This window comes from Mixophyes fleayi, chromosome 3, assembly GCF_038048845.1.
Source record: "Mixophyes fleayi isolate aMixFle1 chromosome 3, aMixFle1.hap1, whole genome shotgun sequence".
Classification (NCBI taxonomy): Eukaryota; Metazoa; Chordata; class Amphibia; order Anura; family Limnodynastidae; genus Mixophyes; species Mixophyes fleayi.
Window position 1 is genome coordinate 285,882,041 of NC_134404.1, and position 25,359 is coordinate 285,907,399.

The 25,359-nt window shown below is 43.8% G+C and overlaps 1 protein-coding gene across 1 annotated transcript in view; it reads left to right on the forward strand.

Moving 5' to 3' along the window:
- Positions 1-25,359, forward strand: part of HEATR1 (HEAT repeat containing 1) — a 92,446-nt gene that overhangs the window by 20,000 nt on the left and 47,087 nt on the right. Inside the window, exons 10-15 of the mRNA XM_075203734.1 lie at positions 3,298-3,408; positions 4,866-4,983; positions 6,256-6,363; positions 8,654-8,749; positions 10,344-10,432; positions 21,111-21,322. Coding sequence (XP_075059835.1) covers positions 3,298-3,408; positions 4,866-4,983; positions 6,256-6,363; positions 8,654-8,749; positions 10,344-10,432; positions 21,111-21,322 — 734 coding nt within the window. The remainder of the gene's footprint in view (positions 1-3,297; positions 3,409-4,865; positions 4,984-6,255; positions 6,364-8,653; positions 8,750-10,343; positions 10,433-21,110; positions 21,323-25,359) is intronic.

Consider the following 25,359-nt stretch of genomic DNA (forward strand, 5'->3'; position numbering starts at 1 on the left):
ACGTGGCTGTTGTTTCTTGGAGTTAAAGGTTTTTCTGGCAGTGTGATTTAGATGATGGTCAAGGCTCAGAAGCCCGTTTCGGTCAGGAATTACCACAGGGTTTGGAAGATTTGCATCTGGTGTGAATTGTAGAGGTTTCCTTCCACTTATTTTTGGTCTGGTTACTGCAGTTCCAGCAGAACGGTCTAGAAGGGGGTTTAAAACTTAGGTGTCAGCCCTCTTGGTTTTCTTCCAGAGAAAAGTCTTTCTGTTTTATCCAGTGTGGGGGACACTGCTACAATAGGTTGTATCAGGGCACTCACGAGTAGGCACTTAATAGTTAATTAAACTGTTAATCTAACTGTTGGCAGAAGCTTCTCCTCTGTGCAACGTCCTCAGTGTTTTATTTTAAGTGCCCAAGGATTTGGTCTTCATTTTGGGATGATTTTATTCTCTTTTATTCACTTTTTTGTTTTTTAATTTTGTGTTTCTGTGTACTGTGTTCCAGTACACAGATAACTTACAGGCATGATCTCCTATAGAATTTTATTATTAGTGACAGACTTCAAAGCTGCCTCGACGCCTCTCTGCAGCTGCCTCGATGCCTCTCTGCAGCTGCCTCGATGCCTCTCTGCAGCTGCCTCGACGCCTCTCTGCAGCTGCCTCGACGCCTCTCTGCAGCTGCCTCGACGCCTCTCTGCAGCTGCCTCGACGCCTCTCTGCAGCTGCCTCGACGCCTCTCTGCAGCTGCCTCGACGCCTCTCTGCAGCTGCCTCGACGCCTCTCTGCAGCTGCCTCGACGCCTCTCTGCAGCTGCCTCGACGCCTCTCTGCAGCTGCCTCGACGCCTCTCTGCAGCTGCCTCGACGCCTCTCTGCAGCTGCCTCGACGCCTCTCTGCAGCTGCCTCGACGCCTCTCTGCAGCTGCCTCGACGCCTCTCTGCAGCTGCCTCGACGCCTCTCTGCAGCTGCCTCGACGCCTCTCTGCAGCTGCCTCGACGCCTCTCTGCAGCTGCCTCGACGCCTCTCTGCAGCTGCCTCGACGCCTCTCTGCAGCTGCCTCGACGCCTCTCTGCTGTTTTTCTGGTTGCATATTGATTGTGGTTCTGGTTCATGTACTTGGGGTTTTTACATTACAATGAAGAACTACAGGGTTTGCACAGGGGAAGAGCTTCTGTCAACAGTTCTATTAACCATTTACTTAACCATTTACTTAACTATTTCAGTACCAACTCCTGATTTCCCTCATACAATCCATGGTAGCAGTGTCCCACAGATGGAAACTGAGAAACGGATTTATTGTAAGTCCTCTCTTTACTTGAAGTGCAGACCTTCTTGCAGGGAGTACGGCCTCCATACATACCCTTGAATAGCTCCTTTGGATCGCAGCCTGATGCTGATCACTTTACAGCACCCTCCTTTTGAACCATGGTTTTGGTGGAGTTAAATTCTTTACATAGAAGAGTACCTTTTCTGTTTGCTATTTCCACAGCTAGGAAACTTTTTGAACCGGGTGTCTATGCCTTGTAGGTCTCAAATTCTCATCTGCCATGGGGACAGGGCTGTGCTTAGGACTAAGAATTCTTTCTGCCCAATGTGGTCTCCAGGTTCCATCTGATTCAGGATGTAGTGATTACGGCCTTAGTCTGGGATAAGTCTCCAGAGGAAGAGGGCTCTCTTTGTTTTTGACATTGTTGGGGCATTGATGACCTATGTACATAGGACCAAAGAATTTTGTAGGATGAATCACCTGTTGGTCCTTTGCAACGTCCACATAAGAGGTTGGCAAGCGTCTAAACAGACCTTTTCAAGGCAAATTACTTTGGTACTTTGCCAGGCTTACATTGTGGGAGGGCAGCATGTTCCTGAAAATGCGAAGACATGTTCTACTTGATTGGTTGGTGCCTTTTAGGTGGTGTGGTATGGGCCTCAGCTAAGTGGCCACATGATTTTTGGTGCACACCTTCATGGAGCTCTATAGCTAAAATACTTTTGCGTCCAAAGATGCCAGTTATGGACATAAGGTGCTGCACACCAAGAATTCTGAATGTACCCTCCATTAAGGACCATTTTGGGACGTCCCCTGTGTTTGTGTCCCCCATGGATGAAAGAAAATCGGATTTTTGTATTTACTTTAAATCCTGTTCTCTGAGGCCAATGTGGGACACTGCATACCCTCCCTTTTACACTTTTTGTTCTTGTTCTTTGTTTTATCAAGGATGTCTTTCTTAGAATTCATGTTCTCGTTGGAAAATGTTGTTCTCTCCTCCCCTCTTGTTCTGCACTCCTGGTTCTGTCCTATGAGGCTTTGTTGGAAAATTATTGTGCTTCCCAGACAGCTAATGGGGCCATAGAGGGAAAGGAGCTTGAGTTTTTACAGTTAATTTAGTGTCCAATCTCCTGTCACCACACTCTATTCCATAGGAAAACCGAGGAGGGGGGGGGTGCCTGAAACCCCCCTCCAAGCCTGGGGCACTGTCTTATTGAGGTGGCTGGACCCTGCCCCTGCTTCACATGGCTCTGCAGTGCATGGTGCATTGCCCATGTATATTATAGGGATAGGAAGAATTGGAGAGGAGCCAAGCACTGTCTAATATTATAGCCATGCCTCCATGCATGCTGGCCACGCCCACTGGTGGCATGGTGTGGAAACCCCCTCTACAAATCCTGCATTTCCCCCTGTATTCCCTAGTGTTCCCCATTGGATTCAAAGAAAATTATTTACCGTTAAGTACAAAAATCCCATTTTTTTCCTTAAAGATTTTGATACAGGAGTTTGCTAGCCTGGCACCTGTGTGCTAGTTTTACATTTTGGTTAAATACGAATCATTTTTAGGCAAGTTTATTTTTGTTATGCCTGTCACATGGTTTCTCCCTTCACCATATACTCGCAAGTGTGGGATCAGATGAAGTTTACTCAATTATTGTGCCTCAGATTGTCTGATGCAAGTTAATTGAATGAATTGAGCAACCGATACCATTGGTACAGACTGACTGTTGTGCAGAGCTCTTAAGGATTTTTTTTATTTTTTTTACGTTCTCTTCATCACATTACCCTGTATTTAAAAACAGAAACCGTTTTCAATAATGGTTTAGTGATTGCCCTGTTTAACAGTTTAAAATGTGTTCCTCGCACTTTTACAAAATAAACTTGCCTGTAATGTTTAATTTTACTAATTTACAATTGCTTTTTGTTAATCTGTACATGTTTGATTTTCATGTTAATAGCTTCATAAAACCTGACACTTTTCATATTGCTGTTTGTGCTTTTAGTTCCAATTTGTTAACTCGTGGGATTTTGTATTTTTTGTGAATATAGCACTTTCCTGCAGGAATACATCACCTATGGAGAAGAACACAAAGCTGACTCTAGTAAAATGAATGAGCTGGGCCAGTGTCTCCTTCCTCTTATTAGACTTTTGGAAAGCAAGTACGTAATCCCAACTCTGTGTTCATTAATGTTATAATTAATGTAATTACAAGTCATTTCATGTGCAATGAAAATGTTTGGTTGGAGTTCTGTATTAAGTAGTCTGGTAACTAAAGGGCTAAGGGACTCGATTTTTGATGTGGGCATATTCCTCCACCTTCAGCAGCGCTGTCTCCATGCCCATGTCACTGCACATGTATGGCATCTGCAGCAGGTTTTTATTTATTTAATTTTTAGATTCTTTAATAGGTTTCTCCTATTGCTTGCACTAATGGTTCCAATGAAAATGGGTAATCAGCTAGTAAACTGAAAAACTTCTTACTGTTGGATCAATGTTTATTGGATCTCCATTGTTGTGACTTGGCGGTGTTGGATTTGATTTTGGTACCCCTGCTTTCCCCTTGGCTTTCCTTCCTTTTAGAGTGTGTCCATGGCCATTAACCAATTGGAATGGTTCCTGGCTTTGACATTGGGCTCCCAGTCTGTCACTGATAGGTGGGTTGGTTTGCTAGTGATGATAGTGTGGAGTTGCCATTTTGTGTTCTAGGAGCAGAACTCCTGGGCCTGCCATCTGGTTGCTTTTGTGGCCGCAATAGCTATACCACTAATAGGGAATCGGTTAACCTTCGGAATGTATTGTATAGCTCTTACTCTTAGAGGTTTAGTATTTTGCCATTTATATTAGTCTGGGTAGTAGTGGCACATTTCCATTAGCAGTTATGGATGAGATATGATTTATATCAGCAGTGCAAGTCGTATGCGTTGAGCTGGTAAAAACAAAAAAATCCTATGTCCTTTAAAGTGCTGTGGAATAGCCACCTGAGATACTTTGAGCTCAGCTTCCTTTTATGAACTAATGTTACGGTAATTATAAGTAAAATGCAAATTAACTAATGAAGGATCCATCTGACATTTTGTAGCAGTATGCCCTTTCCTAGTTCCCTACTCTTTCTACTGAAGAGAGTTTTTATATCCTTACATTCTTTTAACTCTGTCCTACATTGTAATAGACATACATGTTAATATAATAAATCTAAATCTCTATAAGAATGTCAACAAACACTGTATAGAATCAAAGAACTTACAATTTTACTAACACCTATAAGAACATTCAAGACATTGAACATCTAAAATAAATACACATCTTTTTTCAGGATAATCTAGGTCACATTACAACATAATTCTGTCTTTGCAACATAACTTAATGTACAAACTATAATTCTTTTATTCAGTGTGTCTCTTAGGACGTAATTATCTCTTGAAAAGATTAGACATTAATGTTGCAACATGCCTCTGCTGATCAAAATAATGGTTGCGTAACTTGACCCTATCTGGCTACAAGAAAGTACTGCTCTACATAAAAAGCAACAATAACTAAATATATATAATGTACCAACATTATCAAATTTGTGTTTTATATGTTCAATGTTTAACACAAGCCTGCTTGCTTTCTGTAGATACCCTGAAGCTTTGGATTTTGTGTTGGAGAAAGAGTTGAAGAATGTGTCTGATCAGGAGAAGCAAAGCTTGTTCCATCAGTTCATCGCTCTCACCACCAGTGGTGGAAAACACGAGGTGTGCCGCTCAGTTATACACATGGCCTTTCACTACTGGTAGTATAGGTTTCTGCTGCAGACTGCTTAGTGTTCTTTTACATTGCTTTTACATTTCACAGTAAGCATACTGACATTTTTATAAAGAATACATTAATTTGAATAAGACTTTTAATGTTATGTTAGTGTATCCCTCTGTCTATCAGTGGGGATGGTTTAGGTGCATACACCGAAGCACCTACCTCAGGGGACTCTCATACTCTCCACAGACATAACTATCCCATTCCTCTTCAGAGGGTACAGTTGGTAGTTACATGAACAGATGGCCCTGCACATGCATGTTTAGTAACAAATGAAGGTAGAGTAGCTGACAGGCATGGTGATAAAGTAGTTACATGTGACCAAATAAATGAACACCAGACCATCTCTCTGATGTAAGAAAAGTGATCCTGTATTTCATGTTTGTTTCCTGCACAGTACTTTATTGCACAGTTGCATCACAAAGCTGACACTTCCTCATTAATTAGCATTTTCATTGACTTGTTCTCTCTCTACTTCAGCATTATCAGCATCTCTCTCCTGACCTTTATCTCAATACACAGCACTGTATTTCTTCCCATGTAACCTATCTGCATACTGCCCCACTCGATACTCCTAGATGCACAGTCTCTCACACATGCTCTGTTAAGATTTCCTCTTACAACGGACATCTGCTTCTGTACTCTCAGCGCACTGACAGGTCAGGCTCACAGCACCAGGTTTGGCTGTGCCTTCAATCCTTGACAGGTAGTCCCAGCAGTTTCACCTTCAAACCCCGTCGCAACTCAATCTCTCTCCACCACACACTAGCATTACTCATAGATAAGTCACCCCACAAAGTGTAAGGGAGAGATTCAATTCCGCATTTGGATGTGCTTATTTCTGCCGTTAACGGTAAGGAGGCTACGCTTATTTTTCTAAACACCTATGGAACGCAAGGGAAAATGAGTGAAGATTTCAGCCAGAACATGGGGGCGATGTGTCTATGCAAACTGTTTCGGAGATGCACAATCTATGAGTTTTTTTTCTCCCCCTGGGATCAGAAGGGACTTAAATGCTGTGATCCCACCACTACACACTAGCCTGCCACAGGCAATTCCATTCATAGCACATCACACCACACAGGAGCATCTTCCAAGCACATCTATTCAAAGGGGACCTTACTGCAGTGCAAAATGCAGTTCCAATTCTTGCCTTACAGTTCCATACAGAGTTATGAGAACAACAGGGTAATAACTGTGTTAAACTATTGCAGTTATTGGAACAATGCGATACATCACTCCTGCTCAGCTTGAATCACCCACAGCCGGCTGTGAGACACTTAGCTTTGGTACATCTGAAGGACATCATTGAGCAATCCAAGGTGAGTAATTGTTGCCTTTCATGTTGGAGATTTGTTGTTTGGTTTAGGTTAAAGAGATTCTAGTAAAATCTTATCAGAGAAATAAATGTACAAAATATATTGAAATTAATTTCTGAATTATTTTCTAATTTGCATGGTCAGATTGGAAGGTGCAATTTCTAAGTTTCTTTTAAAAAAAGACAAAAACATATTTTTCTTTTTTTTACCATTGGGAAACACTGCAACAATGGGATATAGTAGATGAACCTGGCGTAAAAGCACTTTAAAACTCAAACTGTTTCAGTGGATAGCTCCTCTTCTGCTATGCCCCTCACATCTGTGACTGTCCTAACTTTTAGTTAAAGTGCCTTTGGAGTGGGGCATGTTCCTGTCACGCCCTGGATTTTTAAATTTTTCATGTGAGTTTTACCGTTCAGAGACGCCTCCCAGGGAGTGAATAGCCTCTTAGCTTCCTTCACCGTAGGTGCTTGTAATAATGTGAGTAGCCTGTCGGCTGCTGGCAACACAGAGACGCAGATGATTTGCTGGTATCCCGTTGGCATCGAGCAGATCATAATGTTAGGAGTACAGCTCTTCCAATGTGAAGGAAGTCTTGCATAATAATGGGGTGTTCTCTGCAAGGGGCCAGCCTTTCTTTGCAGGTTTTCTCCTGCGGTCATCATTTTGAAGATGGCATTGCTGCAGCTGTCTCCTCTCCATTCACTCTTCGCTGGTGCCACCTCACAGGGATCTTTATATATGTATATTTTGGACTGTTTTTACTATCACCTTGTGTTCAGGATTATAACAGTTGGGCTCTTGTATACCTGAAGGAGTTTACTTGTTAAACATTATACAGTGATTTATTTAGAGTTTTTCTGGTTGTACACATAATTTTCTGAGCCAAATAGTTGCCTATTATCTTCTGGACAGTGTGACCCAGATGTCCTGTGTGCGACGTGATCGGCTTTCTCCCGCAACTGCACTGGCAGCCATTGAGGAACTAGCTTGGTCCGAGTCATGTCCATAGCCAAACTTCCTTGGGTAATGTCTCAATCTAAAGAGTTTTATGGAGAATACTCTTACAATGTTATTGACAACCCTAAATTGCAGTGTGTGGATGATTTAATCATGGTCGTTAGACAGACTTTAGAATTTGGAGAGCCAGAGGTTGAGGTTTCTTCTGGCTTCTCACTATTTAAAAGGCAGAAGAAGCAGGCACAGACTGTTTGCTTGCCACCTTCTCCTCAGCTCTTAGAGCTTGTGTTTGAGGGCTGGCAGAAACCTTACAGAGAGTATCAGATGCCAGGTAGATTAAAATAATTTTACCCCTTGCCTTTGGAGGAGTCTAAGTTGGAGAGTTATCCAAAAGTGGAAGCTCCCATTGCCCACCTAACCAGAACCATTGCTGTTCCTGTTCAGGGTGCGGTATCTGTCCAGGGTGCTGCTAAGAAGTGTGACTTTCTTCTTCGATCTGCATATGTGGTGGCAGGAAATTTGTTTAGACCAAACATGTCTATAGGCTGGATTAGCAAGGCCATTCACATTTAAGCAGAACAGTTGACTGATAGTCTGCAAGACATAGACTTAGTCGAATTGTTGGTATTTGTGTTGGCTGAGCATATTCAGGATGCTTCTGACATTTTAGGTCTGGCTCCAGAGGGAGCTTCTTCAAAAATGGTCCAAATCCACCCACCGTCTGGAAACAGAGATCGTCATTCTGTCCACAGACACAACCGGATTCACCTGGGTGAATGGTCCCTGCACACAGAGGTCTTCATCTCTGAATTCTAACTTTGGGCGCAAGGTTGAGTGCAACTCCCCCCTTAGAGCAGCTTTGGAATGTCCCCATTGTAGCAGTGTCCCTCAATGGCAGGAAAGAGAAAAGAGGATTTTTTACTCACCGTCCAATCCATTTCTCTGACGCTATTGGGGGACACTGCACTACCTCCCAGCTCTGACTGTTTTGTTGTTTTTGTTTACATTTTTAAGATGTTTGTTTCACCTCATTAAGCCCTGTCGTCTGGGCTTTAGTATAAAACTGAGGTTGGCTCCAGATAGGAGGGGCATATAAGGGGTGGAGTCCACTGAAACAGTTTGAGTTTTAAAGTGCCTTTACTCCAGATCCACCCATTATACCCCATTGTTACAGTGTCCTCCAAAGGAGTCCGATACATGGGATTTTACGGTGAGTAAAAAATCCTCATATTGTGTAAACATTAATATGCATGTGAAATTTTCTAAATGTTTAAAAGCCAGCAATTAGATAAACTAATCACTTTCTTTGTTTCTCTTTGTCTCCATTATGCAGGCTGGCTTTGATGAATCTTTTATTAAGGAAGCTATTGCAGCTCGTCTTATGGATGATAATGTTGAAGTGCTTTTATCTGCTTTGCACTCATTTAGGGTCAGTTATATTTTCATTGAGAAATGCAAACCATTGTTATCCACTGTTCTTTTCTTTACTCCTATCAATAAGAAATACATTGGTTTCAATTCAATAATTTCTTGGAATAAATGGTTTAATCTGCAGTTTGTCTATTGAGCTGTGTGTTTGAGTTGTACTTTTTTGATGCACTCAAATTCTTTTAATAAAATGTAATGTTCTTTTAACTGACCTAATGTTCACATTACACTTTATATATTTATTTGAATTGATGGGTATCCGTATTCTCCCCATAAACATTATTGGAATGCCTAACAAAATCCTCAGTTTTAATTTTATGCAAACTGGTAAACTGATCATTGACATACTCTTATAGAAAAATACAGAGCCTTGTCTTTTGAAATAGTCATGAGGGGTAGTAGTAGCAGTTGTTACATTACTACACTGAACCATGTCCTAGAATTTGCAATGGTTCAGATTATTGCTACTTTAGAAACTGTGGCTGCCTCTTTACATTGAATCAAGTTTTTGGACATTGCCCAAAGTCACCCACATCTATTATTAGTCCTAAATCCGCTTCATTAAGAGTTCCTCTAAATAAACTAAACTACGACTTGCAGAAACTTGACCGCCACCAAATGGAAAGCACATACAAGAATTTCTTACTGACCCGGTCCCACTTACCAACAATAATATTGTAACTATTGCTAACTGGTATTCTTTTACTCTTTTAAGATTTGTTTTTTTGATTTCCCCCCCCCCCCCCCATTCCTCTAACCTTCAACCTAACTTTTGGGTGTGGCCAAAATATTCCTGAAATATGTTCGGACTTGTTGCATGTTCGGCAATTTAGTCCAGTTTTGGATTTTATTTTGGCTACCAATTACTGAAGCTGCTGTCAAGTATTCTGTTTATTATATGGAAGTGTACATATTAATCCTGCGTTCCAGATGCGAGATTGAATATGTATATGTGCTGCTGACAGTGATGTAGGAGGGTCTGCAGTGGGGGGAAACACTGGTTTGGAGAGGGGTTGTCTTGAGGTAAAGAACTCTTTTAGCCAAACACGTAGTAGTATTTTATGGTTTTTTTGCACTTGTTGGCCTAAATGTGCTTATGTGCAATATTTTGCCAAATGTTATGATTTGCAAACAGCAAGCTTTTTGTTTTTTAAACTGTCTTATGCATGTGTTCCTTGAAGCAATTTAAGTGATCGTAACAATGTTACGGAACCAAAATGTACAATTTAATTTATTTTTGAATGTTTAAATTAACTAATAATTTTTTCATTGTTTCCTAATTAAAAAAGACGGGTGAGGGACATTAAGCTAGGGGTGGATGCGAAGGAGGGGGTACATAGTGGGTAAGGAACACAACAGTAGGTCATAAAAAAAAAGTATTCGCACCCCTAAAAGTACTTGGGTATGTGTATAACATAGCAGTTGTACATTTACACTTCAAACCTCCTAAACTAATATACATGGGATTAGACCACTCTGGTAATACAACACTTATAGTATCACATTTGGATTTGACCACTATCGTAGAGAAACCAAACATTGTGCAAATTGCCTTGTATGAATTTTAACAAACATGCTTACATGTCTTCTTTCAGCTTTACCACAGCCACTTTGATACAGAAGAAATGGTCTCAAATCTGCTCAACCTGTTTGATCGAACAGATTTGTCTCTGGGTGACAGCTGGTGAGTATTTTTTTTTTTATTATTTTGGTTGTACAGAACATTGTGCTGTTATGTACACCAGACTCCATCTGTCGAAGAATTAGATCTGTTCTAAGTGTATTGAATGTAATAATAATAATAATAATTTGAAATGATCCATAAATCTTTTTTTTATTTAATTTTCTTTTTCTGTCATGCCATTGGTGGACACTGCATCAGTGGAGTATAGTAGGTGCACTTGGAGCAAGGACAGTTTAAATCTAAAAGTGTTGAGAGGACAACTCCTCCCCTACTATGTCCCTCCTAGATAGAACCAGCCTCCTTGTTTTTTTTTGTTTTGTAAGTAAACTTTGGAGTAGGGCGTACTTTTAGGGCTCTTGCCCTTGATATTTAATTTTTTTTTTTATCTTTCTCATTTGCTCCCCTTCCTGACGGAGGGTCTCGACAAAGGTCGAAGATGCAGGTTTTAGCGCTCTCAATCATTTTCCAGTGCAAGTTGGCCTTTGTGCATCATGTGGAGCCCAAGGATCTTAATTTGGTGACCAGTGGATCTCTGTTATGTCACCCGGAAGGTGGTGTTCTTACTCGTTATCTCTTTTGCTTGTAGGGTGTCTAAGTTGGTGGTGCTGTGCTATACCCCTCTTTCTGGCATTTCATTCTGGCAGGACAGTGCTTTAAACCAGGAGATAGTCGTTCCGACGTCTTGTCCTAGGTTTCATATTTCTGATGCATCCTTGCAGCTTCTGGATGTGTTCAGGGTCCTCAGGTGTTATGTGGACCGTACCTCTTCGGTTCGTAAGACTAATTACTTATTCGTTATGTATAATGCTCACAAGCGTGGTTTACTGACCTCTAAGCAGTCTCTTGCTCGTTGGATCACTTGACTATTCGGTTGGCTTATGTTCAGATGGTTAGGCTAGTGCTGATGTACTTGAAAGCTCATTCAACCAGGGCTGTCGGACAAGGCGTCAATGACCTCTCTGCAATTTTTATAACTTTTAAGTGATGCCTGGCTGACACCAGGCAGAAAATGTCAGATTTCAAGCAGGTTCCGAGTTATTTATCCTCTTCTCAGTGAGGATACTGGAAAATGGGAGTTCCTGCCTAAGATGGATACACCTAATGCCTGCCTTTCTAAATCTACCACAGTTCCAATTCCGAGACCAGCTTGTTTGTAGCATGGATAGCAAATGTGAAGTAATTCTAAGATCTCTATTTGTAGCTGTTAGTGCTGCTCTCAGGCCTATTCTAGCATCTGCAAGGATAAACAAGGCAGTTGAGAAATGGTCTGAGCAAATTGCATAGGGATTACAATCTGGTAGATCAAGAACAGAGTTGTTGCCCTCATGAGAGAAGCATCCAAATATTTGGGTGAGGCTGCATTCAATGCTGCTTTAATTCACTTTAGAATTTCAGCCTAAGTAGTTGCCACCAGGTAATGAAGGCTAAAAATCACCATAGTGTGTGGAAGTTATATATTTCATAGTGTATAAGGAAAGGTGTCCATTCTTTTTTCGTCTACTTTGGCACGTCCTTTTTTTTACAGGATGGTCTTGAATGTGGCTTGAAACTTGGTTCTCTCAAGGTCCGCGTATCTGCCCTGATAACCTAAACAAAAGAGTATATGTTCCTACAAAGATAATGTGACCCTGGCATTTGTGTAACAGTTGCGTGAGTTGTGTGTTTGCCTCAACAGAAAATTTGGGGCACACACACTGACCAAAGGGACTTCCCACAGTACTCTGTTGGGCAGAAAGAAGTGGTAACCTCCGCTATTGATACTTTTCAGCCGGAGCTCGTCTCTGTTGATGAGACAATGTGGCTTCCCTGTACAGCTGTTCAGCTGAAGCCCTTTGTTTCCTGCTTTTGTCATAGATCAGTTTAATCGACTTGCACACCCAATTCATCATAGACTTTGAAAAGGACACCTTGCCTTTACCTGGAACTCTAAAGAGCACCAAAACATACTTGGAGTTTTGCAAAGAACTGCAAATAATTTCTCCGTAGCTGGACCACATCCAAAGAGTGGAGACGGGCTTGGTCATAAGATGGGGGAAGACAATCTCCTTGTTTGATGAAAAGTATTGACCTCTGGGAAAGAGTCCAGCTACTTCTGGAAGATAACTTTTATGCTGCTTTAGTGAACCAAAAATGTCTTGGTGGTCCTGAGGGAAGGCCAATATCTGAGATAGGAGTAAGTTATGAGAGAAAACATGATCAATGCCCCCCAAATATAGTCGTAGATTCTGCAGGCCAACCTGAAGTTCTTATATTTATTTCATCATGGCAGAGCAGGAGCATAATGCTGTCCCAGCTATAGCAAGCATTGGTTTTAGGAAATTATTCAGTCTGCTATCAGTTGGGTTCTTGAAGAATGTGTAATGTGAAAGGTGAAGGTTTGTTTGCTTTGACAGTCTGGACATTGGTGCATCTGGGCACATATATGCCAGATCTGGTTGTCTTTCAAGGTAACCGACTCTTAATGCAATACCCTGCAAGACATTCTATACCACTGCTCTATCCACTAATGCAACAGAGCAGAATTGGCTCTAACAAAGGTGCATTGGAGCTAGGAACGAAAGGCGAAGAAAAAGGAAGAGCCATCTGCTGACCAGCTACCTGCAAGTTTAGACCCAGAGTGTAGTGCCTATTGGGATCAAAAAGAGACCCTGATGCAGGCTCTGAATAACTGTATTTTCTCCAGTCCCTGCTTTTTTGGAATCCCCAGAGGAAGTATGCGAGAGACAGCAGAGGGTTGGAGAGATAGGGATCATAATGGGAACACATTCCAGTCCCTGTTGTGCTCTAGTTGTTTACATACTGACTGATTACTTTACATCATCATCATCATTTATTTATATAGCGCCAACATATTCCGTAGCGCTTTACAATTAGGGACCAACATAGTAAACTAATAAGCAAACTGGGTAAAACAGACAATGAGGTGAGAAGGCCCTGCTTGCAAGCTTACAATCTATTGGACAATGGGAGTTTGACACATCAGGTTAAGTCTACATTTGCAGTTGGCACAGCCAGACTGCAAAGGTAAAAGTGACTCATAAGCTAAATGATCCTGTCACACAACAATGTTGGTCAAGGGGTAGTTGTATAACGGGTGGTAATAGGGTAATGTAGTGAGGTTAAGAGGGTGGTTGAGGAATATTAAAGGCTTGTCTGAAAAGGTGGGTTTTCAGAGAACGCTTGAAAGCTTGTAGACTAGAGGAGAGTCTTATTGTGCGAGGGAGAGAATTCCATAGAGTGGGTGCAGCCCGGAAAAAGTCCTGTAATCGGGAATGGGAGGATGCAGTGAGTGTGGATAAGAGACGCAGATATTGTGCAGAACGGAGTTGCGAGCTGGGAGATATTTTGTGACAAGAGAGGAGATGTATGTTGGTGCAGCTTTGTTGATGACCTTGTAGGTCAGTAAGAGTATTTTATATTGGATTCGGTAGAAAACAGGCAACCAGTGTAGAGACATACAGAGTGATTCAACAGAGGAATAACGATTTGCAAGGAAAATCAATCTTGCCGCAGCGTACAAAATAGATTGTAGGGATTTGAGTCTGTTTTGGGGAAGACCAGTAAGGAGGGAATTGCAATGGATAAGTGCATGAATTAAGGCAGTGTCTTGTGTGAGATATGTGCGAATTCTGGAAATGTTTTTTTAGATGTATGTAACATGATTTAGATATAGAGTCAATGTGGGGAACAAAGGATAGGTGTGAGTCGAGAATTACACCTAGGCAGCGAGCTTGTGGGGTGGGATTTATGGTCATGTTATCAACAGATATAAATGTCAGGTACGCTCTTGTTGGTGGGTGGGAATATTATTAACTCTGTTTTAGAAAGATTAAGTTTGAGTTGGCGAGAGATCATCCAGGATGATATGACAGAAAGACAGTCAGTTACACGGGACAACACAGATGTCAAGAGATCAGGAGAGGATAGATGAATTTGGGTATCATCCGCATAGAGATTATACTGAAATCCAAAGGAACTTATTAGATTTGCAATAGAAGCGGTATAGATAGAGAACAGCAGAGGACCTAGCACTGAGCCTTGTGGTACTCCAACTGATAAAGGAAGAGGAGCAGAGGTGGCGCCAGAGAAATTAACAGTGAGAGAGCGATTAGAAAGGTAGGATGAGAACCAGGATAGAGCAGTGTCTTGAAGCCCTAGGGATTGCAGCGCTTGTATGAGAAGAGAGTGGTCAACTGTGTCCAATGCAGCCGAGAGATCCAGGAGAATTAGGAGAGAGTAACGGCGTTTAGTTTTAGCCGTGATCAGATCATTGACAACCTTAGTCAACGCAGTCTCTGTGGAGTGGTGAGAACGAAAGCCAGACTGAAGAGGATCCAACAGGTTGTTTGCGGAAAGGAAGAGTGTGAGGCGAGTGTAGGCAATTATCTCTAGAAGCTTGGAGGGGCACGGCAGCTGAGAGATAGGACTGTAATTTGAGAGAGAGTTTGGATCGGAATCTTGTTTTTTTAGAATAGGAGTAATCAATGCATACTTGTATAGTGACGGAAAGATGCCAGTAGAGAGCGAGAGATTACAGATTTTAATTAGAGGTGAGATGAGCACAGGAGACAGGGATCTACCAATTTGCGAGGGAATAGGATCAAGAGGACAGGAGGTAGAGTAGGAGGATAAGAAGAGTAGAAATTTCCTCTTCATTTGTGGGGTCAAATGAAGAGAGGGTGTCAGAGGCTGGTGGGAAGGAATTGAGCTAATTGCTTGTCGGGGAAGAGGATACCAATTCCAACCTGATCTTATAAATCTTGTCCTTGAAATAGGAAGTAAAATCCTGGGCACTGATAGTGGACAGAGGGTTTGGGGTGTGAAGATTGAGAGGAGCTTTAAATATCTTAAAAAGGCGTTTGAGGTTGGAAACCTGAGCATAGATAAGAGATTGGAAGTATGTTTGTTTTGCAGTGTCCAGGGCATTTCGATAGGAGCGGTAGATAGAAGTATATGTGAAGAAGTTATTAGAGGTGCGAGTTTTACGCCAGTGACGTTCTGCTTTACGAGAAAGTTTTTGAAGATTTCGCGTTGCTGTAGTGTGCCATGGCTGACATCGAAGTCGACGTGTAGTGTGTAGTATGTAGTGTTGCTGGAGCCACTTGATCAATGGCTGTTGCTAAGGTTTGGTGAAAATGAGGTACTGCTATCTCAGTGGAGGAGAATGTAGAGGTAGGGGAGAGAAGGTGTTGGAGAGAGGTGGAAAATTGTTGAATATTAATAGAATTAAGATTTCTGCGGGTATGAGGAGGCTTGGTAGAGTTAGACAGTAGAGAGGTTAGAGCAGTGGGGGTGAGCGTGTAGCTCATAAGGTGATGATCCGAGAGGGGGAAAAGAAGAGAGATAAAATGCATAGGAAATGCCCATTGCCCCTTACTTCATGGGCATATAAAGGCCTTCCTAGCTGAAGGGAAGAGTTATATTCAGCTCAAGATTGGGAGGGGCCTTTTTCTCTTTAATCCTATCTGGGGTACACTGCTACCATGGGGTTGTGTGAGGGGAGTGGAGTTTGGCACTTAACTAGTTAATGTATCATGCTGACAGACCCCTCCCTCTGCAACCCCCTGCAGCTCCTCAGTTTTAGTTTAGTGCCCAAGGCAGTTGGGGTTACTTATGCTAGGAATTACTATTATTGCTATTTTATTTAACTGATTTTTATTTTTTTGTTTTATTCTTTACAAGGGTGTGCTCTGTCCTATACAGGGCACACTAGTTCAGTGAAAGGGGGCAGCTGTCAGACAGTGAGAGCCGGATGGCTCTCGCTGACGGCAGCAGGTCCGTTATATCACCCCCCTTCTCGGTGTGACAGGTGGCTTATAAGCCACTGTCACACTGATATTTATCAGATCACCAGCACTACCATGAGTGTGGTAGAGAGCACCGGTAATCAGCGTTGGAAGCTGTCATTGAGGAGCATACCAAGTCCCCTCCTCAGGAAAAGGAGGGAGGGGGAAAACTTGGTTTCATTTTACAGAAGCCACAACGGTGGCAGAGCAGCAGGAATTTAGCGATTACTGCCTATTGAAGAGGCAGTAAATCGCCACGCTGTTATCTGGAGAAAAAAAAAAAAATTAGCCTGGCAACACAGATGCAGTACGTAGACAGCCAAAACAATAGAGTTCCCCTGCCTGCACAGACATTGTGTAATCTCCTGAAGGCGCCAAAAGACCTGCCCGGGAAAGACAGCGGCTACTCTAAGAGACTGAGCTGCTGACAGACCTATACTGCTCCAGACATCTTAGCCTTATGGAAGGCTAAGTACCATAAAAATCTTATTTTTTGTGTTTCTATACTCACTATAATTTAGATAGGGATGTATTAGAAAATTTATTTCATGCAAATAGAATGCTACTTGCACAGATATTCTGTTGTCTCACACATAGCCTTAACAGTGATACTATCTTTTGACTTCTGTGATAGATTAGTTAGTATCTTCTGTCTATTCCTTGTGTGATTGCCTGTGTTACATTTTATTGCTGTACACTGTTACCTTAAAATTTCTGACAAGGGTAAAGCACCTTGTGCTAAGTATTATACTCGCTTCAAGTTACCCATTGAACAGCAGGACCTGGGGGGGCTTTGTACTGACTGCGGGGGAGCTTCCATGGCAGCGCAGGCATAGACTAATGCACCCCCAATAACAGAAACACCAGTGTGGGCGACTGCCCTGACACAGGGGGTTACCACATTGGTCCAACTGCTTTCTAAACCAGCAGAGATTCCAGTGGTTGCTGCGGTACTCCCGTCAACAATAGACCCCTTTAATTCTGGGGGGATCACGGGGACCTCTGAGTCCCTTGCCTCAGGACAGGCGGGGGATCCATCCGTACTCTCCTCTCAAGCCCCTCTTATGGGATAATCAGCTTGGTCTACATCATTGGTCAGGGGCCTAGATCGGTTAAACCGTTTCTTGGAGGCCCTAAGACCATTACCCTGAGAAAAAGAGACACAGATCCACTGACCCCCTTCTGTCCCTCTCTGATTCGTAAAGATCCTCAGAAGAGGAGGGCAAGGTTTTAGAGGATTCTGATTCTGCACAGATTACGGGCCCAGAGGAATCTACCAGATATCAAGAGTTTGCTGACCTGGTGGTAGCAGTGCAGCAGACACTTGGCCTTCTAGATCTAGAGGAGACTAGAACTACAGATAGGAGTCTCTTTAAAAAGGGCGATCAGTTTTCCTCCATCAGTGGAATTGAAAGAGATCGCAAAAGCATCCTGGAAACAACCTGATAGCAGGTTTGTCATTCCACGAAGTACCTAGCTCTATAACCATTGCAGGAGGATGATCTAAACCGTTGGGAACAAGTCCCTAGGGTTGATACGCCAGTGGCACGCTTGGCACGCCACACCACACTCCCTGTTCCAGGGACTGCCTCCCTGCAGGATCCCACGGACTGTAAGATAGAGGCCTTCTTAAAGTCCATCTACAGTGCAGCAGGTACTTCCTTTAGACCCATGTTTTCATCAGCATGGGTTGCAAGGGCTATGGAAACATGGGCTGATCAGTTGGCAACAAGTCTGCAGGATTCAGACTTACTTCCCCCTGCTTTTCAGCTCAAAGAGGCTTCAGGATATGTATACGAAGCTGCCCAAAATGCAGCTTCCATTTTCTCATCTGTTTCCGCAACAGCAGTTGCGGCCAGGGAGGACCTTACGGCTGATGTCCTGGGATGCAGACACTGAAGCAACGAAATCTTTAGAGTCTGTTCCTTATTCAGATGGAGAGCTATTTGGGCCTGAATTGGACAGCATAATTTGCCAGGCCACTGGGGGCAAAAATACCTTCCTACCAGTCAATGTCCCAAAACCTAGGGCAACCAGGTTTGGCTCATTTAGACAGCTCTTTCAGGGGGGCTCATCTGGTCGGGGCCAGACATACAGGTCCAGATCATCTGGCAACAGGGGACACTCGCACCGAGGTAGGCCTTCCTCCTCCGCGAACCGTCCATCCTCCAAGCTCCCGGATAAACCAGAAGCTTGACGCTCCCCACCCTTCTCACGGCGCTGGGAGTGGGGGGGACGTCTGCTTATGTACAAAGATCAGTGGGCAGAGTCCTCGGAGGACAGTTTGATTTGCGGGATCATGACGAGAGGTTGCATAATAGACCTATCGGGCCCAGACCCTCAACAGTTTTTTGCAACCAGCTTGCCCCGCGACCCACAAAGAAAACGGACAATGCTCCTCTGTGTTGCCACTCTTCTTATCGCGGGAGTCATCCGGGAGGTGCCGGAACAACAAACTAGACTGATTCTACTTAAATCTCTCTTTGGTCTGGAAGCCGGATGGCTCCTTCTGCCCTATTCTGAACCTAAAACAGTTGAACCTACACCTGCAGGTGAACAGATTTCGGATGGAATCCGTCAGGTCGATTATCAACGGGCTGGAAGCAAACCAGTTCATGGCGTTGATAGGAACGTGGAGATAGGCGCCCTTGATGTCTATCTGGAAGGCACTTCATGCTCTTCTCAGATTCACAGTGGGACTTTCTCACTACCAGTTCAGAGCTCTCCCATTCAGCCTTGCAACAGCACCAAGGGTGTTTACAAAAATAATGGCGGTAATGGCGGCTTGTCTTCATTCCAGAGGGGTGCAGTAAGTGCCCTACCTGGACGATATACTAATCAAGGCCGCCTCCGCTCATCTGCTCGACCAGCATCTACAGCTCTCCATCAGGATCCTGGAGATGCACGGGTGGCTCATAAATCGTGAAAAATCCCAGTTAACCCCTTGCCAGAGAATGATTTTTGTGGAACTGAAAATGAATACCAACAGGCAGAAGGTATTGCTTCCAGAGGACAAATCGCGATCGTTATGGGACACTGTGACTCGAGTTTTGTCCTGCCGCAGACCGTCGATCCTATTATGCATGAGCTTACTAGGCAAGATGGTGTCTACATTCGAGACTCTCCCTTACGGTCAAATTCACTCTCGCTGCTTCCAATGGGACGTCTTAAATAAGTGGTCAAGATCGCATCAGAAGTTAGAATGCCAATTGATAACACTTGTCACCAGAGGTGAGAAAATCCCTCAGATGGGTTAGCCCAGGACTATTTACTATTCGGCAGGTGCTTTGCCCCCATGGTTTTGGATCTTAGTATACACAGACGCCTGCCTATGGGGATTGGGGGCTGTAGCCCTTCTTTTGAAACTTCAGCGGCTCTGGTTGGCTCAGGAGACCTCTCTCTCAACATCAACATACTGGAACTGAAAGCCATGCTAAAGGCCTTACAGGGCGCCCAGTCCATCCTGCATGGCCATCCGGTCTGTCTACAGTCCGACAACGCCACGGCAGTGTCGTACGTCAACAGACGGGGGCATCAGAAGTGCAAGAGCAATGGAGGTGGCGAACCAGATCTTGACCTGGGTCGAAAATCATGTTCAATCCATCTCCGCAGTCTTTATTCCAGGCATCCAGAACTGGGAAGCAGACTAAGCCGCCATGTAATTCTGCCTGGGGAATGGTCTCTTCATCCGGAGGTCTTTTCAGTCTCTGGTCGTTCGATGAGGAACCCCAGACCAAGAACTAATGGCATCTCGTAACAACCGAAAGGTCCTATATTTTTGCTCAAGAGCAAAGGACCCCTTGGCAGTAGCCGTCTATGTGATGACAATGCCCTTGTACTTCAGGTTAGGATACCTGTTCTCTCATGTCGCGAACCATATCTTGTGTTTCACGATGATAGGGCGATTCTCAGACCAGTTCTTGCTTTTTTGCCAAAAGTAGTTTCCGGTTTTCATTTTAACCAGAAAATAGAGGTTCCTGTGCTCACAGAGGACCCACAAGCGCCTGGAACAGGTTATGGACTTTCTGGATGTGGTCAGAGGATAAATCGTGATCCGTATCTATGTCCATAGGACTTTTCAAAACGAGGATGACCGGCCTCCAAGCAATCTCTAATACTAGATGGCTTGCATCGACTATTAAGGAGGCTTATATCAAAGCTAACCGACCTGTGCCAGATTGTATTGTTGGCCATTCTACCCGTTCAGTGGGTGCGTCTTGGGCTGTGTGAAATGGATCAGTTGTGCTGAGCAGCCACTTGGTCCTCGGTCCATACCTTTACAAAATTTTACCAATTCAATGTCTTTGCGTCGGCAGACGCCAGTTTTGGCCATAGTGCTTTACGTGCCGAGTGGTCCCTCCCTTAGGGGGGCTGCTTTAGAATGTACCAATGATGGCAGTGTCCCCCAGATAGAATGTAAGAGAAAAGAGGATTTTTATACTCGCAATAAATTAGTTTCTCTGTTTTCATCTGGGGGACACTGCGTTCCCTCCCTTCTGCTCTTCTGTATATTCTTTGGTTGTTTTTCCTATCTTCCTTGGGGCTTTATAATTAAAATGAGGAGCTGCAGGGGGTTGCAGAGGGGAGGGGGTCTGTCAGCATGCTACATTAGCAAGTTAACTAGTTAAGTGTCAAACTCCACTCCCCTCACACAACCCCATGGTAGCAGTGTCCCCAGATGGAATCAGAGAAACGGATTTATCGTGAGTATAAAAATCCTCTTTTCTTTATCAAAGTTCTCTACCTCCCTCCTGTAGTTTTTGCCTAAAGTCAGTCTGTTCTCTTTGGCTGTAGGATAAATATACATTATACTGATCTAGAAAATCAACTGCAAGTGAAGTAATTTTGTGTGTGTTTGAAATATATTGTTGTTAAAAAATTTCCTCTTACAGGTACAAAGTTCTTGAAGAAGCGACAGACCTTATAATCCAGGATAACTCAGTCAAAGACCACCCAGAGCTCTTTAATAGGGTGATTTTGACGATGCTACCACACATGGTTTTCACAAACAATCAGTTTAACACGGCTGAGAACAAAATGGCTGTTCATCTGGGAAGAAGTGAAATTTGTAGTCTACATCCACTTCTAAAGGGCTGGCCAGAAGGTATTCTTGTGTTTTATGTATATTTAATCCTGGCATAGTAAGTTTCGTAGCAAAAACATTGTAAAATCTTCATTTGTAGTTCTGAGGATTTTGCTTAGAGGGCAAACTTGTCAGGCCTTGTTACTGTTGGATCATTCTAACTACAATAGGGATACCTCTCTCCATCTGTGCAAATTGTGCTCCTTTAGATCACATACTTAATGAGACCTTTTAACTCCCTAATAAGCATAACTTAATGTAACTTAAAGAAGAGTATTAATTGCATCCATCGTATATTTTGAGGTTTTACCTTTGATGTATGCACTCTAAATATGTATAGCCATTAAAAAATGTTAGTAAGAGTCCACATTTATATGAACAAAATACTGTTTTCTCTTCCCTGCCATTAAGGACACTGCGATAATGGTTAGAGTGGATCTGGATTAAACGCACTTTAACAGTCAAACTATTTGAGTGGATAGATCCTCCCCTACTATGCTCTTCCACAATTTTAGTAAAGTGCCCTCTGGTGTAGGGTGTTTTTTTTTTTCCCAGTGGGCTCTTGTGTTTTATTTTTGCATGTTTTTTTATTTGTTTTCTTCTTTTAGGTTTTTGCTTTGACTAATCAGGGATGCCTCTCCAGGGGTGAAATGCCTGTTTCCTGTCTTCGCCCCCGGGTTCCTGATCGTTTGAGAGTAGCCATTAGGCTTCCCTCTCTCTTGCAGCCTACCAGCTCTTCTCACTAAAGCAGGGGACCGCTACAGAGCAGTGCGTGCTATGCCTTGACTGCAGCAATTCTCCCACGGAGATCCAGCGACTGTCATACAATCCCTAGCAACGAGTCGAGCTCTAGCAGATATGATTCTCGCGTGGGGGTGCGTCCTCAGCAGAGAACACCATTTTCTGCCACAGCATTGCTGCTTTAGCTCCCTGCTCTGGGTCTTCGTTGTTTGGCGCCATTATATAGTATATTGCTTGGTTGGCTATTCATTATATATTTCTCTTTCCTACCATTGGGGGACACTGCAAGACATTAGGGTGGGTATAGTAGTGGGTGTAGGAGACTAGGCACTTATCAACTTCTTTGATCTTCACTCTCCTACCCTATTTTCTCCCTCCTCTCCTGTGGCTGCCTCAATTTAGTTTAAGTGCCTAGGAGATCAGTCACTTCTGTATAGGCTCCTGCCTATACTTGTAAAGGAAGGTAAAATAAAAACATGGAAAACCTACAACTAATACAAGTTCAGCGCAGGGTCGAACTCAAGAGCCAGAGGAGTGAATAAGACTACAGCTCTGTTCACTCTGGGTCCCAGCGCAGGTAAGCAGCAACCTGGTCTGTTACCTGGCACCTCTGCCGGCAGTCTGTCCATCCCCTAGATTAGCGAGCAACAGGGGGACATAATGTAAGTCTGCCTTAAAGGGTAGCAGTTATTTTCAGGCACCATAGTGCAAGGACGCACGTTGTAAGTTGCTAGTCAGGCGGGAGTGAAGCTGTAGCAGCGCCTCCTTTCCTCCCGACGCACCTGCTGGCATGCCACCCCTCCCACCTTTTTCCCCTAGAGAGCGAGCAGTGGGGGCATTGAGAGACGATCCGCTCCCTAACTGCACACTGCCAGGGCACATTCTGTTTCTGCGGTGTGCATACAAAGCTAACGGCCATACAATAGATGCGCTGATCGGCGGTTCATGAAGGCGGCCATATTGGTACAGGCACTGGAGGCGCAACTTCCGCTCTCCCCCTTCTCAGCTTCCTGGCATGGACGGCGCCGTTGTGAATACTGCAATTGCATGCTGCTTGCCAGACAAAGGAACCAGTGATTCAGGAGAGCAGTCATTTTTTAGGAAGGGCTCTAGGAAAGACGTCCTCCCTACTTCCTGGTGCGGAAGGGGCCATCTTTCATTGTGATACACGGGGATCATCGTGCTGCACGCTGCTCCTCTGCTTTACCTCTCCTCTACTGGTATCGTTACACCTCTTTATTGTAATTGCTAACAATCGATTGCATTACTTTACTAGCCTGTTTACACTATCAGGACTATTGTTCAGTGTCTGGCAAGATCTTTGTCTTCTTAGTAGTCAGACTTTAGCTCTCAGACTTTACTAAATCTTAATATACAGTTTTCTACAGGTATATTATTTTTAATCTGTGTACATTTTAAATATGTCTGAGAAGGGGACATCCAAGAACAAGGGTTCATCTGCTATGTCTGCACTGCATTATACCTGTACCAAATGTAATGCTAAATTATCTGTTGGACAGCCTAAGCAAGATGCTCGTTGCACGGCATGCGAGGCTGAAGTCCAAGAGCGATGCGCACCAGTGCAGGGGGCGGCAGTCATGGAAGAACCGGCCTGGGCTAAGTCACTGACAAACAGCTATGGCAGAGCTTGCACTGGTGATGATGCGATCCACAGAGGAACGTGAAGTTTCTGTTTCACAAACTCCCACACATTCACTAGCGGACGCAGGCACATCTTCACAATCCCAATCAGTGCATGAAGAAGGACGCCTGCTCACAGCTTCACACAGGGCGAAGAGAATCGTTACTGATGCGTCTCGGGGACACGGTCAGGATTGTGACCATTTCTCAGAGTAAGAGGGCGAAGTAGACTTTGATCTACAGGAGGGTGACTTACTCAATTCAGAAGATTCCTCCTCCGCCCAGCATGTAGATAACCTTATTCTGTGTATCAGACACTCCTTAGGTTTTGCTGAACCCGATCCCACGGCCCCTTCAGGGTTCTCCCTGTTTAAGCAGACCAAAGAGCAGGTAGCTGCTTTTCCACCATCCCCTCAGATGGTGGAGATGGTATCTGGCGCATGGCATAGGCCAAATAGGCAGTTTATGATGCCAGGTAGATTTAGATCTTTTTCCCGCTTCCGCCAGAAGATTTTATTAAATGGGAAGCTTGCCCTAGGGTGGACACCCCCGTGGCACTGTTGTCTTCCTCTTCGACTATTCCTACTCAGGAGCGGGTTTCACTATGGGATCCCACTGATAAGAAGCACTTCTTATCAGTGGGATCCCTTAGTGAAAGGTAGTTTCTCAGTGGTCCAAATCCACCCTTCACCTGGACAAGCAGATCTTCATGCTGTCCACAGCCATGCGTCACTTCCTCATGTGGTGGTTGACCAGAGCAGATTTGGTCAAGAGTCAGGCCTTCCAATTGTGGCAGTGGACTTTGGTTACCACAGACAGCAGTATGTCCTGTTAGGGTGCGGTCATCAGACATATCTGGTTCCAGGGCCTCTTGTCTCCTCAAGAGACCTTGCCAATCAATGTTCTGGAACTCGGAACAATCTACAGGGCACTCGTTCAGGGTCAAGGGTTGTTGACCGGAAGGCCAATGAAGGTCCATTTAGACAGTGCTACTACAGTAGTCTACCTGAAACATCACCATCAAGCAATGCCATAGAACGTGCAGTGCCATGGTAATGCTTAAGACAGCGCAAATCATGTCCTGGTTGGAACGCTGTGTTCCAGTGATCTCGCCCATATTCATCCCAGGGGTGAAGAAATGGGAGGTCAATTTAATCAGCAGCAACAGGTACAGAGATTTCTTTGCTGTTCTAGTTCAACATTGGGGTCAGCCAGAGATTGATCTATTGGCATCCCGCCTGAACTTGAAGGCCCTCTCTTCTGTGCAAAGTCCAGGGATCCAGCTGCAAGTTACACAAATGCCATCATGATCCTGTGACGGTTTCATCTGATTTCGTCTGATGTTAATTTTCCCGCAGGTGCCCAAGAAACTAAAATGAGAACTGCTACCTGCCGTTCCGCGCAGGATGTGATACTCGGGCGTCCTAGGGATGGCGGTAGGTCCACCTTACCAGTTGCCTCTTTGTCCAGATCTTTTGGTACAAGGCCAACTCTGCTGCCACTCTAGGTCGTCTGGCTTTGACGGCGTGACTACTGGAACCCTGATTCTTCGAGCCCTGAGTTTTTCATAAATTGTTGTGCGGAATATGATAAAAGTGCTTGTGCAAATTACTGTCGTGTGTGGAAACCTTATATATGCAGTAGTGTGAACTTCTGCTTCAGTGTTTATCACTTGC